Source organism: Alexandromys fortis, unplaced genomic scaffold (genome assembly GCF_014885135.2).
Source record: "Alexandromys fortis isolate MF-2015 unplaced genomic scaffold, M_Fortis_MF-2015_v1.1 scaffold_228, whole genome shotgun sequence".
Lineage (NCBI taxonomy): Eukaryota > Metazoa > Chordata > Mammalia > Rodentia > Cricetidae > Alexandromys > Alexandromys fortis.
The window spans coordinates 1,840,651-1,858,995 of record NW_026068115.1 but is presented as its reverse complement, the minus strand read 5'-3'; the positions used below and the strand labels follow the sequence as shown (position 1 = coordinate 1,858,995).

General features: G+C 50.3%; 2 protein-coding genes across 2 annotated transcripts; one reads left to right on the top strand and one right to left on the bottom strand.

Moving 5' to 3' along the window:
- The first annotated feature begins 1,724 nt into the window (after positions 1 to 1,724).
- Positions 1,725 to 5,277, top strand: Rpl35 (ribosomal protein L35). Its single transcript, XM_050124852.1, has 4 exons — positions 1,725 to 1,865; positions 2,106 to 2,242; positions 2,865 to 2,946; positions 5,092 to 5,277. Exons 1-4 carry the CDS (start codon positions 1,863 to 1,865, stop codon positions 5,239 to 5,241), a joined length of 372 nt encoding a protein of 123 aa, XP_049980809.1. The 5' UTR covers positions 1,725 to 1,862; the 3' UTR covers positions 5,242 to 5,277.
- A 170-nt stretch (positions 5,278 to 5,447) lies between these two features.
- On the bottom strand, positions 5,448 to 8,447 carry Wdr38 (WD repeat domain 38). Its single transcript, XM_050124883.1, has 5 exons — positions 8,373 to 8,447; positions 6,643 to 6,953; positions 6,160 to 6,340; positions 5,918 to 6,056; positions 5,448 to 5,731 (listed from the first exon to the last, which is right to left on the bottom strand). Exons 1-5 carry the CDS (start codon positions 8,445 to 8,447, stop codon positions 5,448 to 5,450), a joined length of 990 nt encoding a protein of 329 aa, XP_049980840.1.
- Positions 8,448 to 18,345: the final 9,898 nt, after the last annotated feature.

Sequence of the window (18,345 nt, the reverse complement as noted above, 5' to 3'; positions counted from 1 at the left end):
ATAAAAAAAAAAAAAAAAAACTCCAAAAAAAAAATCCGTGCATTTAGTGAAACAACGTCTCAAAACAGAAAAGACTTGCTGCTCTCACATCCAGGAATATCCGGTCACCTCTGCTGGCACTGTACATACATGGTACTCATAAAATAATTTTTTTTTTTTTTGGTTTTTCGAGACAGGGTTTCTCTGTGGTTTTGGAGCCTGTCCTGGAACTAGCTCTTGTAGACCAGGCTGGTCTCGAACTCACAGAGATCCGCCTGCCTCTGCCTCCTGAGTGCTGGGATTAAAGGTGTGCACCATCACCGCCCGGCATCATAAAATAATTTTTAAAACTGTGTTATATTACATCAGGAATGGCAAAGTGTTAAGGAGAAAATTACTCAGTACCTGTAAATCTCTTAAAGGGAGTGATTCTGTCCTTACTCAATGGGACAGTCTTGGAAGTTATAAGAGAGAATAGTGGCAAGTTCTAACTGAAGTTTAAAAATGGACCTCTAGCAGTCGTATTTAAAAAACATCTGGGTCAAGCCAGGTGGTGGTGGCATATTCCTTTAATCCCAGCACTGGGATGTAGCCCTGGATGTCCTGGAACTCAACTCTGTATACCAGGCTAGTCTTGGAACTCACAGAGATTCACCTGCATCTGCCTTCCAAGTGCTAGGATCAAAGGTGTGTGCCACCACTCCCCCAGCGCAGACATCCCCCATCTGATGTGGCCACATTAACCATGTTAATATCAATGATACTTTCTACATATCAGGTCTGGCCTTGGCTTTACAGGTTGTCAGGTTAGCTCTGCTAATCCTCAAAGACTGTCTCACAGGGAAGAGATCCGACCAAAGGTGGGAATGGAATTACCAAGATATCAACGTGTATCTTTTATTTTGGAGTTGTTTTTATTTATTCATATTTCAGTGTTGGGGATTGAATCCAGAGCCTTGTGCCTGCCAGGCAAACTACCACAGAAGCAAACTCCCAGCCCTTGTTTGACAGGGTCTCTCAATTCTACATCCCAGGCTGACCTCCAACACGCTAACTCCCTATCCTCCTTTGCACTGCCTGAGTGCTGGAATCACAGGGCCCAGACCTAGAGCAAGAACTGGAAATCCTAAGTAGTCTTGGAATGCGTTCTGTACTATTCCACACTGTCTTCACCAGTTCTTGCTGGAATTTGACTGTATTGTAAGTATCGAAATCTCCTTCCAGGTGGTGGTACACTTTCAATATAAATATGAATAATTCGGAACCGAGATTCACGTGGTTGAAGGAGAGAACCAAATTTCGCAGGTTGTTCTGACAACCCCCCCCCGTGCCGTCTCTTACACACACACACACACACACACACACACACACACACACACACACACACACACACACACACGGGGCATAGTGGCGACCACCTGCAGTCTTAGCACTGGGAAGGTTCCTGGCCAGCCACGGACATTCAGTGAGATCCCTGTCTCCAACTTTCAAAGAATTAAGCCCACACCTCATGCCCTCCGTACCCACAGATCCACCCACGGGTGGCTCAGAGGGGACCAGGGCAGGGAACGGCAGGTTTCTCAAATAAACGACTGAGTGACCGGCTGCAACTTTCACTACGCTATCTCCACCCTGAGCCGCCCAACCCAAGGCTCAGTTTGCCCAGTGGCAGAGCTTAAAGACCAGCCGACGTAGGCGGGGCAAGATACTCAGGAAGGGGCGGGCACCTCCGGCACGACTGCGCACAGGCGGGGCGGGGCGGGCCTCCCACACCGCGACGCTATTGGCCTTGCTCGGCGCCACTCGGCAGTAGTTACGGAAGTCAGCCCCACTTCTTCCTCTTTCTCTCGGACCAGGCGGCCTCAGCGGTGAGCAACGCAGCCATGGTGAGGCCACGGGAATCTGGTGCCATCCGGGTGGGGGAACGCGTGGGGACAGCGGCGCGGGGTGCGGAGGGTAAGCGGGGGACGCAAGGAGCGTCCGAGGCCTGCGGTTTGGCTCTGTACGGCCGGCCCTGCTTCGGGCCAGTACGGACCGCGTACCCTACCCGCTCACGGTGCCTCGGTCGGCCGCGGTGAAAGCGGGAGCCTTCCACTCGGTGACCCACAGAGTCGCCTCTCGTACAGGCCAAGATTAAGGCTCGGGACCTGCGCGGCAAGAAGAAGGAGGAGCTGCTAAAACAACTGGATGATTTGAAAGTGGAGCTATCCCAGCTTCGCGTCGCCAAGGTGACAGGCGGCGCCGCGTCCAAGCTCTCCAAGATGTAAGTGACCCTTGAGGTCCTAGCTGGGTGCACACCATTCTCTGCCTTGGCCCCTTGCGCATTTTCCCACCAATCGACCTTGGCCAATTTACGTAGTTTAAAGAACTGGGAATTCCGGAAGGCACATGGCAGTGCCACCCGCCTGGACCCAGGCATGGGTTGTAGGAGGACTGGAGGAACATGGTAAGGACCAAGGGGGCTTGCGAAGAGGACATGGGTTGGCTTTAATGGATGCCGTCAGTACTCCACCTCAGACAGTCTTGAGGGTGAGTAGAGAAAACAAGGAAATTTACGTGCTGAGACCTCCAGCCTATGCCCTCAGACAAATTGCTCTCTGCCTGCTTCTGTGTTCTCTCCACACCTGTTGATTTCACGGTGTGCTTCCTTAAGCTGGAATAGCTACCATTTCATAGCATAGCCTCTGGTATAAGCTCTTGGCCTGGGTTAAAAGACGTTTCTCGTTGTCTTAGCTGCATTAGTTTTCCATACACGTGTCCCTGGAGAGCCTGTTGACAAACTTGTCCTCGCCTCCAGGACTTTGCCCACTAGGTGATATAGATGGGGACTTGGGGCGTACCAACATAAGCTGGCACTTGGAATTCATAGACATCTGTTTTCACAGACGAGTTGTCCGTAAATCCATCGCCCGTGTTCTCACTGTCATTAACCAGACTCAAAAGGAAAACCTCAGGAAATTCTACAAGGTGAGCACTGGCCGGAGCTGTTGTGGAGAGGTTTGGGGGTACGTGGGAGGAAGGGTGATCTCTCAATTTTTGTGCCTGAGTTTAACCAGTTATCAGCTTCCCGCGCTGACATGAGTTCTGTTAGTGTCAAAAGTGGGCGTCCGGTGTGGGCCTTTTCAGCTATGCTGTGTTGTAGTCATTGGGTTATTTTGCTGCGGGTCGGAGCTGGAACCCTGGCCTCTGGCTGTTCAGGTGTTGTCTCTGTCACTGTTTCTGTCTCATCTGCCAAGCACTTGCTGGTAAACTGAGGGACCCATGCCCCTCTTCGACCTTAATTCTGTCAGTGTAGAGGCAAAGCAAGGCTGCAGATTCACTCCTGTGGCCGGGGCTGTTGTCTCCAGAAGAAACTGTTCTGGAGGGATCCTCATCATTTTAAGATAATTCTCCTCTTAATTAAAGCCATCTGGTAGAGCAAATTAGTATTGGGACTTGGCATATCAATCAGAAAGCTGTCGTGATGTCAGGAAATTTTGGTTTGGGCAGGTCTGGACTCTTCCTCAGTTTCTGAGAATCAGGCACTTGTCAATCAGGGAACTGAACTTAGGTGAAACTTTTTGTGGTTCTTCGTGACTCCGGATACATGTGGCATTTCATCATTTAGCGTATATGTAACTGAAGATGGCTTTTTATTCAGGTGGTGCTTGGTGGCTAAAACCCTGACGTTTCAAATGTCAGGCAAGTAAGTAAACCAGCACTGAGCTACCCCCAGACCACAAAAAAGTAAAGTTGGGGGTTGTGCTTTTTCTTTTTGAACAGGTCTCACTTTGTAGACCAGGGTAACCTCTGCCTCCCTGCAGGGTTGCAGGCACCATGCTGTGTGGGCACTGTTAGCCATCTAGTCACTTGTTCATAAAGAACAATAGATAGGCGTGTTTAGTGGGTGCTGTGGGGATGTAACTCACTAAGCGAGTGGGTGAACAGAACATGGATAAGGCCTACCCGAGGCGTCTGTGCCCTCGCCCCATGCTATACAGCTTTCTGGGGTCCTCCATCCACCTGCAGGAACTTTGTGGTTTTTCGAGACAGGGTTTCCTCTGTGTAGCTGTAACTTGGTCTGGCCTCTAACACACAGAGATCTCCTAAGTGAAGGGATTAAAGGCGTGCACAGCACCCGGCCAAAGGGATTTCTTTAGATTTTATTATGTATACAGTATTCTGCCTGTATGTATCCCTGCAGGCCAGAAGAGGGCACCAAATCTCACTGCAGATGCTTGTGAGCGTGGTTGAGGGGGAATTAAAATCTTAAGCACTGAGCCATCTCTCCAGCCCTCCTCTTTTTTGTTTTTTGAGGACAGGGTCTCTCTGTAGCCTCTGGCTGTCCTGGAACTTGTTCTGTAGACCAGGCCATGAACTCAAGAGATCTGGCGCCTCTGCTTCCTGAGTGCTGTCATTAGCAGTGTGGGCAACCACTGCTCAGCCTGACTACACTTTTTTTGTTTCTTTGTTTGTTTTTTGTTTTTCGAGACAGGGTTTCTCTGTAGTTTTTTGGTTCCTGTCCTGGAACTAGTTCTTGTAGACCAGGCTGGCCTCGAACTCACAGAGATCCGCCTGCCTCTGCCTCCTGAGTGCTGGGATTAAAGGCATGCGCCACCACCGTCTTGCTTTGACGACATATTCTTAAAGACTTGTGCGTGCCTTGCTCTCTGCTTTTCAGTTGACTGCTGGGAGCTTGCTTTGGAAGCCATTTTGTCCTGAAGTTCTTGGTGGGGCTTCTGCTCTTCTCTAAGTAGAAGTCTGACCTGTAGGACCTGTGTCCTGGGGGTGGGGGGGACTAATACTTTAGAACTCTTGGAAAAGCCTAGGAGATGAAGGTGACAGCTCCCTTAAAGGTTGTGTCTGGAGGCCCACCCAATTAATAGTAGCCATCACAATCCCAGTGTGTGTCTTGTGCCCTTTAGATTGTGCGCTGTGATTTTCACTTAGTTACTGGCAATTGATACATAGGAAAGTGTAATTTAGCCCTCTGGTCTTGGTGTACACATAGAAACCGTCCAGCCTATTGGCAGATCCCAGCTGAAAAGCTCTGCGTGCCGTCCAACTTACTGTCCTGTCTTAGTCTCCTGCTTTACTGTAGCCCCTGGTACTCAGACTCACTCTCTGTCCCAGGGCAAGAAGTACAAGCCTCTGGACCTGCGACCCAAGAAAACTAGAGCCATGCGCCGGCGGCTCACCAAGCACGAGGAGAAGCTGAAGACAAAGAAGCAGCAGCGGAAGGAGAGGCTGTACCCGCTACGCAAGTATGCGGTCAAGGCCTAATGGAAGGGCAATAAAGTGCAAGACTGGCTAACTTTCTGCTTTTTGTTTCGTACCTGGAGCCAGTGGGGGTGGGGGCCTGGTGACCACTTAGCTACAGCGGATGACAGACAGGATGGGGTAATCCCTGCATGTAGCCAAGATCCTGGTGGCTGCTTTCTGTGGTAAGTTAGGCAGAAGAGCTTCTTGAGACTTAAGCAGTGGGCTTGTCATGTTGCCATATCAGCAGCCCCTGACACTAAGAGTTTGCCGTCAGGGGTGAAAACACAAGCGTGGACCACATCGAGCAGGCCCTGTGGGTAGCACAGCATCAGAGTCAGGGTTGGCGGGTCCTGCCAGTCTTTGCGCCGATCCTGATCAGCACTGTACCTTACCTTTAGGGTCTCCAAGCATTCTCCTGTGTTGCAGCCCCAGACTTCGACCTGGATGTAAAAACAGGCAGACTTTGGAGTTGTCGGTGTGCTCCCAAATTCCAGGCATGGCGTGGGCTCTTCTGTGGGCAAGCTTTAAAGTGCCACCCGCATAGCCTCTAGCACAGATGTGAAAGGTTCATAGGTTAGCGTTGTTGATGCCACCATTGTGGGGCAGCCCAGTGCCCTTGCTGTGCAGCTAGGCCTATGGGCATCGTCTAGCATGGGAAGGCTAAGGTTTGGAGGAGGGGTACCTTGGGTGGACTTACTGTGCGCACTGGCTAGCCTCCGCTCGTCGGGAGAAAAGGCTAGGCTCTTCACCCAGGTGGCGTGTCCCTTGAGCTGGAAAAGAAGGCTGCTGGTTGTGGGCTTCCAGATGCGGATGGTCTTGTCCCAGGATCCAGATGCCTAAATAGACACCCCTGAGCTCAGTGAACCTCACAGTGGCCTGCACCCTTGAGGGTCTGGGAGCAAATAGGGACCGGCCTGGAGCCCAGGTAGCCTGACTTACCAAGAGGCCAGATGCTGAGTAGCGTAAGCAGCTGATGTTGCCAGTGTGGCCCTCTAACACCTGGTAGGAGACAGCTGGGGTTGCCGCCCGCAGGTCCCAGATGTGCACAGTTGAGTCCCAGGAGCCAGTGGCCTCTGGGCAGTGACCATGAGTATGAGCCAGCTCTTCACTCCTGTGGCCACTGACAAGGTGGGGGCCGGGATGAGGCTCACCAAAGCGCTTGTAGTGGGGGAGAAGTCACTGCTCTGCACAGAATCACGATGCCCAGCCAAGAGGCGTACGCTGTGGCCAGACTGTAGAGAGAGTCTGAGCTACAGAGATGAAGGGGGCAGTCCAGAGCCTGTGGCCCTTTACTAGGCCTAGCCTTTGGGGCTACTGGCCTAAGTGAGCTTGCTGGGCCTTGCCACAAGAGGGAGGGGCAGTATGGGCTAGGAACTGCAGGGAGGAGAAGCACTGGGGGTCATGGGTGCAGAAAGCACATACCTCTGACCCAGGCCCCATCTTCTCATACCTGTACCTCCCAGAGAATGACCCGCCTGTCCCAGCTGCCTTGAGTCAGGGCTGAAGCTGACTGTCTCCACACTCCGCTGGTGACCTGCAGACGCCAGCCCAAAGGTGGGGAAGAGGACAGGACACAGCCCACAGAGGAGCCTAAGCAAGTTGGCCCTTTTACCTCTCAGCACATGCAGCCACTTGAATCTTGTCACATCCCACAGGCGAACAGTGTGGTCACAGGAGGAGCTGGCAACCAGGCGGCCATCAGGGGAGAAGCGGCAGAATTCCCTCAGGCTTATCTATCCTGTGACCAAGAAAACAGTCCAAAAAATTCACATGTACAGGCTGACAGGCAACCTGGAGGACATAGGCCTGAAGGATAAGTCAGTAAACACTAATGTGTCCCATTGGGGGAGGGGGCTTCTAGAGAAGTCTCAACATCTGGGATGGAGTAGAATGGGGTGTAGTTCTGCCAAAGAAGGTTCTGGAGAATATGTACCACTGGCCTGCATATCTAGGGATTAGGAAATAAGATCTGACTGGGCTGTGGGTGCACACACCTTTAATCCCAGTACTCAGGAGGTAGGCCAGTACAGAGTACCAGGACAGCCAAAACAAATCATTCCAAAAAAGCAAAACAAGATTTGAGCTCAGGTCTCAGAGTGAGTGGCTGGGCCCCCTGAGTGTTAGGTTTGGTGTCACCCAGTCCTGTTGCTCCAACCCTCTCCCCCAAAGTCCTAGGTCACCAAGATAGGGTCCAGGTGGCTAAGTCCCACCTCTGTGGCCTGCCATTCTCCACAGCAGCCGCCTGCTCCTGGTCTCCCATACATACACACAGCCGTCATCTGCGGCTGTGAGCAGGGTCTGGCCATCGGGAGAAGGCAGAGCAGTTGACCTGGAAGTCAGAAACGGGGCATAAGTGGTTCCATGGCTGTCAAATGTTATTTGTCCCCTCAGCTCTAACCTGCCCAGGAACCCAGGGTGAGGGCATAAACTCCAGGTCCCACTCCTAGCCAGGACCCTGTGAACCTAGGCTGGAATCCAAATCCTAAAGCAAGTTCTAAATCGGAGTGAATTTCAGCCTAGCCTGGTGGCCTGAGCCTTTAATCCCAGCACTTGAGAGGCAGAGGCAAGCCTGGTTTACAAAGCAAGTTCCAGGGCAGAAACTCTGAAAAAAAAACCAGAAGATTGACAAACTGGCCATAGTGGTGCAGACCTTCAATCCCAGCACCAGGGAGGGCAGGAGAACTGGCTGAAGTCAGCTTGCATTTTGAGCAGCCTGATGCTGCCTCAAAAGCCAAAACAGATCCATGGAGAGTTTCTGGCTAAACAGCTACATAGTGAAACCCTTAGACAGAAAAAGGCCGGGCGAACACGCTGGAGGTAGAGGCAGGTCTATATAATGAATTCCAGAAAGCCAGAGCCACGTAACGAAACCCTGTCTCAAAAACCAAAAAGAGGGGGCTGGAGAGATGGCTCAGAGGTTAAGAGCATTGCCTGCTCTTCCAAAGGTTCCCAGCAACCACATGGTGGCTCACAACCATCTGTGATGGGGTCTGGTGCCCTCTTCTGGCCTGCAGGCATACACACAGACCGAATATTGTATACATAATAAATAAATATTAAAAAAAAAAACCAAAAAGAAAAGATAATCCTAGAGGCTATACTTGAGCTCTGGAGAGACCCTACCAAGCCTGGTCAGAGCCCCGGGGGCTCACCTCTCCGCGGTGTTGACCGAAGAACCTCACTCTGCCCACGGCCAGCTTTGTTGGGGCCTTGATGTTCATGGGCATCCGCCACAGGGCCAGGCCCTCCTAAGCGGGCGCCAGTCCCATTGGAGGGTCGGTACAAGGTGGAAGGGTAAAGGAAGCTGTGTACAAGCAGTCTCCATGGTAATGGGACGGAGTGCGCAGCCGCAGTCGGGGAGGTTTCCAGTAAGCCTCCGTGTAAGGCGGCTGTGATAGAGACCTTTTAGGTTACAGGAAGCTGCTGCAAGTGGGGCGGCAGGAGACACCAGTAACCTTGGGCCAAGAATTTGAGCAGAGTGACCTCTAGAGGGCGCGCCAGATACGCACCGGGACACCAGCTGCAAAGGCCACACTGACTCCTTCAACTGGCTGAACAGGGTCCAATTTACCAGTGCTTAGTTGAATCAAACACGGCGGAGGGCGGGGGACGCGTAGCGCTAGCACAGGGTAGTATCCACGAAGAGCCAGACTTCCGTCCAGAAGTGGCTGGCTGGCTCTGGATCTAGGGACATCCATCTCCACCTCCAGGATGCAAGGAACAGGAGGGCCTGGGATTGGAGGTACAGGTGGGAGGTCCCAGGAGCTCTCAGGATCGTACGTGGATTGCTTGACCTGAAACGTGCAAAGAACAAACCTTTACAGCTGTGGAAACTGACGGCTAAAGAAATGCAAATGTGGAGAGTAGTGCTGGCTCTCCTCACCAGAGCCCTCACAGCGGTGTCTGAGGTCCTTATTTCTTGTACCTCTGGGAAACAGGCTCCCAGGGGGAGGAAATGGGCAAGTCACTCAGTTCCTTCATCAAAGAGCTGAGGCCGAAAATGAGCAGGGATGGGTGTGGGGAGGTCTCCCCTTGTGAATTTCAGACTGTGGGGTTGGGCAGGGCGGCAGCTTTGGGAGTGTCAAATTCAAGGGTTCCCAGCAGTGACTCATTCCCTTTCCCCCACAGCCCTTTGCCAGAATCTTCTCACGGGACCACTCTAGTCCCGCTCTATTTTAGGCTCTAGACAGTCAGGCGTGTAAGGGGGCGACAATGGCGGCTTTGAGCCGGGCCCACCCTCATCCTTGCTCCCAAAGGGCCCAAGTCACTGAGTTGGCTCCTCAGAGACCTATCTGTGCTGATTAAAAAGATTCTCCCCACCACATGACTCCCAAAGACAGAGTGCTCAGAAGTCAAAATCCCTGGCCTCTTCTATGTTCAGGCACCAACGCCCTGCTCACATGTCCCCTAGCCACCTGACTGCTACCCCTACCTTGGCCTGGTCACTAGACCGCCGGCCTCTATCACCCTCCCTACCTATCCTACTTAGAGTTAGTGTGCAGCAGGAAACACTGCAACCAAACGCCAGCTGGGTAGGAAAGGGAGTTTGGGGCTTTTTTGCTTGCTTCTTTTGTTTTGTTTTGTTTTCAAGATAGGGTTTCTCTGTATATCTTTGGCTGTCCTGCTTCTGCTTCCCGGAGGCTGGGATTAAAGGTGTGCACCACCATGCCCAGCTAGGAAAGGGTTTTTAAGTGGCTTACACTTCCACATTGCAGTCCCTTCATTGAAGACAGTCAGGACAGGAACTCAAACAGGGCAGGAGACTTGAGGCAGGAGCGGATGCAGAGGCCATGGAGAGGTACTGCTTACTGACTTGCTCAACCTGCCTTCTTACAGAACCAGGACCAGCAGCCCATATCTATGTAAAGTAGGCACTCACAGGTTTCCTGAGGAGAGCACTGTCTCTCAGGGGTGGTGAATGGTAGAAACCCTCCTCCAAATACAGATTTCCAAATTGCCCTTCTTGCTAAGCCTACTGCTGGGAACACCGGTATTGTAAAAAAGGCCTGGCAGCCTGGGGCTTCATGCCCAGCAGGTGTGCAAGCCCTGATTTTGGGCGGGTGCAGTCTCTGGGGACTCCTAAGGAGGTCACAGGAATGATGGTGACTCAGGCCCTGCCCAATGGTCTGAAGTACTCAGATCCAAAACCCTGTAAGTGAATCCATTCTCCAGCTACCTGACTGCTCCTGGGGCCAGGAAATGCTTCCCTCACACCCATCACCCCTAGTACCGCCTAGGAAGGCCAAGGGAGGCATTTCATAACACTTATCTTCTCGGGAAGTGTGTCCCACCATGTCCTTCTCCCTGTCCCCTGCTCTGCGGCTTATCGCATCACAAAGCTAAACACACACACACACACACACACACACACACACGTCAGCGCTCTTCTAAAGACCCAGGCTTACAAAACAGAAGCTTCTAGTCCTTAGGCCAGGCGACTTGAGGCAAGGCAAATGAGCAAGACAGCAGTGAAGCCCAGAGCCAGGGTGAGGGCTAGTCTCTGGAAGACTGGGAAGAGCCAGGGCATCCTGAAGAGTCAGTCCTGATTCACAGCTGCTGCCTGGGGGTGAAGAGGGCCTGGTAGACCCTGGGGGAAGGCTCATGACAAGCCCTGCAGCCCCAGCCACAGGCCCTGAGGTGACCCCAGTCCCTCTGTCAGCAGCAGTGGGCCCATGGAGTTTAATGTTGCTGCCCAAAGTTGCATAGGAGTCTCTTCAGGGACATCCACTCAAGTGAAGCCATGGTTCTTGATTGGGTAACAGAGAGGAATTCTAGGGTGGGCAAGATGAAGCAGAACTGTGGTTTCTTGTTTGGTGGTGGTAGTGGTGGTGGTTTTTCAAGATAGGAATTTTCTCTATTTAGCCCTGTCCTGGAACTCACTCTGCAAACCAGGATGGCCTTGAACTCACAGACTGCCTCTGCCTCCCAAGCACTGGGATTAAAGGTGTCAGCTACCACACCCATCGAGATTTATTATTAAAGATTTATTGATTTATTATGTATACAGTGTCCTGCCTGCGTGACAGAAGAGGGAACCAGATCTCATTACAGATGGTTGTGAGCCACCGTGTGGTTGCTGGGAATTGAACTCAGGACCTTTAGAAGAGCAGTCAGTGCTCTTAACCGCTGAGCCATCTCTCCAGCCCTCACCTCCCCACCCCCACCAAGAACTGCTATTTTTTTAAAATATTTATTATGTGTACAATATTCTGTCTGTGTGTATGTCTGCAGGCCAGAAGAGGGCACCAGACCTCATTACAGATGGTTGTGAGCCACCATGTGGTTGCTGGGAATTGAACTCAGGACCTTTGGAAGAGCAGGCAATGCTTTTAACCTCTGAGCCATCTCTCCAGCCCCAGAACTGCTATTTATTAAGGGAGACTTTAACTTCAATTTAAGTACAGAGTTAATAGATTCAGAGAAAGGATAAGGCACAGCTATGTGTGCATGTGGACTTCTCAAGGGATAGTTACATTTAAGCAATAACCATATATATGATTTTGGTGGCTCTCAAGTTATATCTGTAAGGATAGCTAGGCAACATTGCCCTCACTCTTTCCCCTTTTCAGTGAGTTTATAATAGGGATGACTCTAGAGATGCTGTGGTAGGGTTTCCATTGCCACGAAGAGACACCATGACCATTGCAACTCTTTTCTTTTTTAAAGATTTTTTAAATTTTTTATGTATACAGTGTTTTGCCTGCATGTATGCTTGCATGCCAGAAGAGGGCACCAGATTTCATTACAGATGGTTGTGAGCCACTATATGGTTGCTGGGAATTGAACTCAGGACCTTTGGAAGAGCAGCCAATGCTTTTAACCTCTGAGCCATCTCTCCAGCCTCCCATTGCAACTCTTATAAAGGAAAACATTTAAACTGGGTGGTTTACAGTTTAGAGGTTCAGTCCATTATTATCATGATGGGCCATGCATTGTGCAGGCAGACACGGTGCTGGAGAGGTAGCTGAGAATTCTACATCTTGCACAGGCAATAGGAAGTAAACTGAGACACTGGGTGTGGCTTGAGCATATATGAGACCTCAAAGCCTCCCTCCACAGTGACACACTTCCTCCATTATGCCCTACCTACCTCAACAAGGCCACACCTAATAATAATGCCTCTCCCTTTGAAGGCCATTTTCTTCCAAACCACCACAAGTGCTATTGGTAGGATTTCGATCTGATAAGGTTTACATAGATCATAAAGGTTACCCAAGGGTTTCTTGTGAGAGGCCTAGAAAATGATGTGTGTACAGTGGAAAGGGGCAAGGCGTATATGCTTAGGCCTTGAGCATGTTTTATGGCTATTTTGGCATTTTATTTGCAACTTCTCTAAGAAAGGAATATTGTCTCTATGAAGGTAACTTCACATTTCTTCCCTTGAGTCAGGGTCTTGTCATGTAGCCCAGACTGACCTCCAATTTGTGGCCATCCTCCTGCCTGCTTCAGATTAAAGTATGCCTGGCCACAAATGTTAATCGTGTTGGAATTCTTCTTTAAGACTTTATTTTACTTTATTTGAGTGTGTGTGTGTGTGTGTGTGCGCGCGCGCGCGCGCGCGCACACACACACACATGGGTGGGTAGGTGTAGTGTGCACATGTGTGTGGTGGGTGCTCTTGGAGACCAGAAGAGGACTTGAATCCCTTGGAGCTGGGGTTGCAGGTGGTTGTGAGCTACTTTGTGTGGGTGCTGGTAACTGAACCCTGGTCCTTTCCAAAAGCCACAAGTGCTCTTAGCTGCTGGTCGTCTCTCCACCCACCCATCCCTAAATTCCCCTTTGACTCTCAGCTGCCAGGAGACTTCTCCCGGGCTAGAAAGCCAGCGGCTTCTTTTCTAGATCCACCTCCGGCCTGGAGACCAGCTCTGCCTGAGCCCCAATAGGCTCCTCCTCCTAGTCTAGGGCCTTCTTGGTGGCTTCTCCCCTTCATTTCCCCTCCCCTTCCCCACAGTCACCTGCATGCAGGGCTCTTGGCTTCTCTGGGAGCTGCAATGAATGCCTGCAGGTGTGGTGGTTTTCCATTAACCTAGGCCATCTTCACTTGAAGGCACTAATCTGTCATTGTCCCTCTTGATGTGTGGGATTCTGTGTTGATTGACAGGGCCCAGTTCAAGGCACTTTCCTCTCCAGTTTTCCGGAAACTCTATGTCTCGTAATGTAGCCTTCATGCTGAGGTCATTTGAGGTCGCAGCATTATTCTCTTGAAAATGCCATGTGTGCTTTTTCCCATGAGCCCCTGTCCAGCCAGGGATCCCTCCCACATCTGCTACTTGCATAATGACTCTTCAGTCACTTTGGACTTTGCATTATCCTGGCTAAATGTCATTCACTTGGCTCCCTTCCAATCAGCTAGCCTTGGAAACATGGTAGGAGTCCCACTCAGTTACACAAAGTATCTGTTCTGATGCATAACAGCTGCAAAATTATAAGCTATATATAAATCACGATTGGGAAGCCATGATCTAGAGAAGGGCTCTGTGGCCCATCTCTGCCAGTGGGAGCTTGGGCCAGCTGCTGGAGTTGGGGGGGAGAAGACGATGCTGCTGACAGGAGGAGATGGGGGACAGAGAACTTAACTAAGACTCCTGAGTGTGACTGAGCTGAGCCTTGGGACAGGGAGGGGTCAAGAAGGGAAGAGCAGAGGGCTGAGCTACACAGCAATGAGTCAGGGGCCTGCAGCTTCTTTGGAGAGTTTATGATTGGTACAGCCTGAGTCATGTGGCAGCTTGACTTGGGGCTGGCACACCTTGAAGGGCCCACCTGGAAACGCAGGCTTTCTTTACTCTCCACCTGTTTTTCATTCAAATCTGACTCCTTACTTTTGTTCTTCTCCTGTCTGACCTGTTCCTCCATTTCGTGTTTTCTCCATGTTCAGAGCTGGGCTGACTCTAATACATTAGGCAGGGTTAGAAACAGGACAAACAAGTCAGTCCTAATGGCCTCTTAAAACAAAGACACTGGCCACCAGTGATGGCACAAACCAATAAATCACAGCACTCCGGAGACAGAGGCAGGTGGATCTCTGAGTTCGAGGCCAGCCTTGTCCACAGAGTGAGTTCCAGGACAGCTAGGGCTACACAGAACAACCCTGCCTGGAAAACACACAGAACACACACACACACACACACACACACACACACACAATCATTGGTTGCAAGGTGTACATAAAAAGGTGTTAATAGGTGATCATATAACCTTTTGAAACAAAGGTAGCTGTAGCCTGTGCAAAATGGCTATAAACAACTCTTCGTAACAAAGACATGATTGCCATTCCTGGAACAGACCTGTAGAAGCATTTGTAGTTAAGGTTACAGGTGGGGCTGAGCACAGTCCTTGAAAAAGAGAGGGTTAATCATAAACAGGAAGGAACCTAGCTTGTCTGTACGATGGAGCAGGCTGGTTCCTCAGTTCACAAGCATCCAGAACTCCAGCTCCAAAGGATTGGACAACCTCTTCTGATCACCTTGTACTGCATACACATATACTCATGCTAAACATTCATTCATACACATAAAATAAATGTAAACAAAATTTAAAGAGGACAGTGATGCCCCAGCGTTCCGACCTCAGAGCTGTTCAGTGTGGCTCAGAATCATCTCAGCCGTCAGTTTTTCTCTTCCTCCCTCCATCTCTGTCTTTCATTTCTTTAATTTTTGTGGGAGGGGGCTAGTGCTCTGAGGCAGGGTCTCTGGGAACCCAGACGGCTGTCAATGGCCTTTAACTTCTAATCCCTCTCACTCCACCTCATGGGTGCCAGGATTACAGATGTGCACCCACACATTGTGTAGGTGTGGCTGAGGGTCTAACCTTCCTGTGTGCCAACCAAGTGCTCGATCAGCTCAGCTACATCCCCAGTCCTGTTTCTATGTATTTGTTTTTGCCTTTGTTTTTATTTTTTGAGACAAAGTTTCTCTGTGTAGCCCTGGCTGTCAGGGAACAAGCTCTAACCAGGCTGGCCTCTAACTCAAGAGATCTGTCTGCCTCTGCCTCCCAAGTATGGGATTAAAGGTGTGCAACACCACCATCCGATGTTTCTGGTTTTGGAGGCAGTAGGGTAGGTTGCAGTTTAGCCTTGAACTTGTAATTCTCCTGAAGCGACAGTAGCCTACTGGAGCCTGTGTCTCTGGCAGGCCTTGATTTTCTCCCCAGTTCCCTCTGCCTTGCTAAAAACCGTTAGGTTACATTCCTAAAGCTAGCCACCAAGGTCTATTCCCTTATTTGGGCACTTCCTCCTGAGACTGAACACCAAGGTCCAGCTGTCAAAGTAACATAGTTTGGCAATCGGAAGCCCCCTTTGGCTCACCTAATTAACATGCCCAATTAAAATTAAACACCTCACCCTAACATGGGGCTTCCCCTTGTACCTTTATAAACAGCCATTTTCCTTTGTATCATGCCTGTCTTCTCTCTATCCAGAGGCAGTTCTTTATCCCTCCAGGACAAATTTGTCCCCTTCCCCTTACGCCCTATCTCCTTGACCATCACATTCTAGCCTGTTCTAACACAGACCTCCTTTCCCCTCCTTTTAAAATGACCCCTGCAAGGTCCTTGCTGCTGTTTTCTGCCAGAGTCAGGAAGCAGCCACTTTAACTTTTCTCCTCTCTTCATAGAGGGTCTCTCTGTGAAAACAGCTATGCCTAATCTGGGGTCCAGGAGGGAGCCCCTGCTGTGTGTGGGCAAGGCGGGGGGGGGGGNGGGGGGGGGGGGGGGGGGGGGGGGGGGGGGGGGGGGGGAGGATCTCCTTCACCTCCCCCTCAGCCTTCCCTGTGCTGGATCAGCAGACACAGGCCACCTGGCCCCTGCCTGCTCTGGCTTTCTGGAGTTAAAATTTGCCTGGCCTAGAAACTTGGTCTTATTTATTTGTCTATTATTTTTAGTATGAATCTTTTTAGGATGTGTTTCCTGTTTGGGCAACAATGTGACAGATGCTCAGGGTCTGACTCCCACATTCTCCCAGCATGGGCTATGGCCCTGAGGCTGCAATCCCTGCTCTCAGGCCAAGGACGGAATGCACAGGGCCCTGGACAGTCGACATCATGAATGACCACTGTCCTGATGCCTGGCCTACCTGATTCAGGTCTTTGATAGAGTTAAGGACAGGCATGGGTGGATATCCATGGACGAGGACACACTGTTTTTACTTTTTCAGTCAGGTTCTTACATAGTGCAGGTTGAACTCGAACTCACTCACTAGCAAAGGTTGCCCTGGAGATGATCTTCCTGCTTCTGCTCCCCGTGTGCATGGATTAGAGGAGTGTGCTACAGGGACCGCTCAGACAGAACCTCAATGGCATCTCACTTAATTCTTAAAAGCTCTAGAATAACAGTGGTAAACAGCTGTCAGAGGGCACAGGAGCAACTGTGTGCCATCCTGTGCTCCTCTGAGTCTTCCACTGAGGCCTGAGTCTCACTTGCAAGAGCTATAATGTCCCCTGGTCCTCAGAGCCGCGCACTCTGATTTCTGAGCCCAGCCACACTATAGGCTGAAGCCTAAGAAGGTTTGGGCTTTAGGGCACATTTTCCATGGCATCAAGAATCTGACTTCTCTGTCTGCTTCCTTGTCCCTTTCATAGTCTACACAGTTCTATTCACAGCGCGTGAGGCAATGATTTTAATTCATTATTTTTAAATTAATTTTATATGTATGGGTGTTTAGTCTGCATGAATGTCTACACTACATGTGTGCCTGGTCCATGTGACAGTCAGAAGCGGACACCGAATCCCCTGGGACTGGAGGGAACAGATAGTTGTGAACTATGGCGTGGGTGCTGGGAATGGAGCCTGTGTCTTCTGCAAGAGCCAGAATGGCCTTAACAGCTGAGTCGTCTCTCCTACTCACTATGATTAAATTTAAAAAAAAAATTCACTTCATTTCTGTCTTAGTCAGTGTTCTACTGCTGTGGAGAAACACCATGACCACATTTAATTGCAGCTTGCTGACAGTTTCAGAGGTTTAGTCCACTATCTTCATGGCAGTGGGTAGCTGAGAGTTCTACATTTGGATCTAAAGGCAGCAGGAAAAGAAGAGACACTGGACCTGACTTGAGCATTTGAAACCCCAAAGCCCACCCCAGTGACACACTTACTCCAACAAGGCCACACTTCTAATCCTAAGTAGTTCCACTCCCTGGTGACTAAGCATTCAATTATGAGAGCCTATGGGGGTCATTCTTATTCAAACCACCACAGCTACAAATGAATTAATGTAAGTATATGCGTTTATAGAAAGCTAGAAAGAAAGAAAAGATGCCCACCTCCCTACATCTTCAAACTCACTCTTGCAAGAAAGCTGCTATGGATGGTTTTTGGGGGAGGGTAGTCTCCTTTAGTGACCCCCCCCCTTTGAACCACATTTACCCCTGGAAAGTGGGAGTGGCTATGCTTAGTGATACTCTGGGGAAATGGCTGAGTGGTAGTAGTCATGGTGCTAATTTCTAGAACTTCACAAACACAAACTGGGCGGTGCTAGGGACCTCTGTGAGTTCGAGGCCAGCCTGATCTACAGAGTGAGCTCCAGGACAACCAAAGCTCAGAGAAACCCTGTCTATGCCTGTGCTGCAAGCCCCCCAGTGATCACCAGAAACCTGGTTTCTGATACAAACATACAAGGGTCTTGACTGACAAGCTCCAGCTTGTTCTGCAACCCAACAGCAGATGGAGGGAATGAGGCCCCAGCTCAGGAATACAAGCAGGGAGCTACACATCTTGGCATTTCAGGATTGTGTCAGGGGATGGGACAAGGCAGTCTTTAAATCATTGGACAGGTTATTGGCACAAAAGCACAGACTGCCAACAGGAAGTCTACAAGAGCATCTGGACTTTGTAGCGTTTATTGCCCTGTCTTCTGATTGACTGTGTCTAGGGGGGTTGTTTCAATTTTGCTGCCACAGCACACTCCATGTTTTATTTTGTTTTGTTTTGTTTTGTTTTTCTGGAACTGAGTTCAACTCCCCTCTTCCCCCATCACCAGATGTTCCTAAGATGGTGGCCCTTTTACAAAATGGAGTCTGTGAAACCAAGTAGGTTTTCCTGAGTCCTCACACTCTGTCTCAAAAAACAAAAACAAAACAAAACAAAACCGACAGAGAGAGGGAGAGAGAGAGAGGGAGGAAGGGAGGGAGGGTG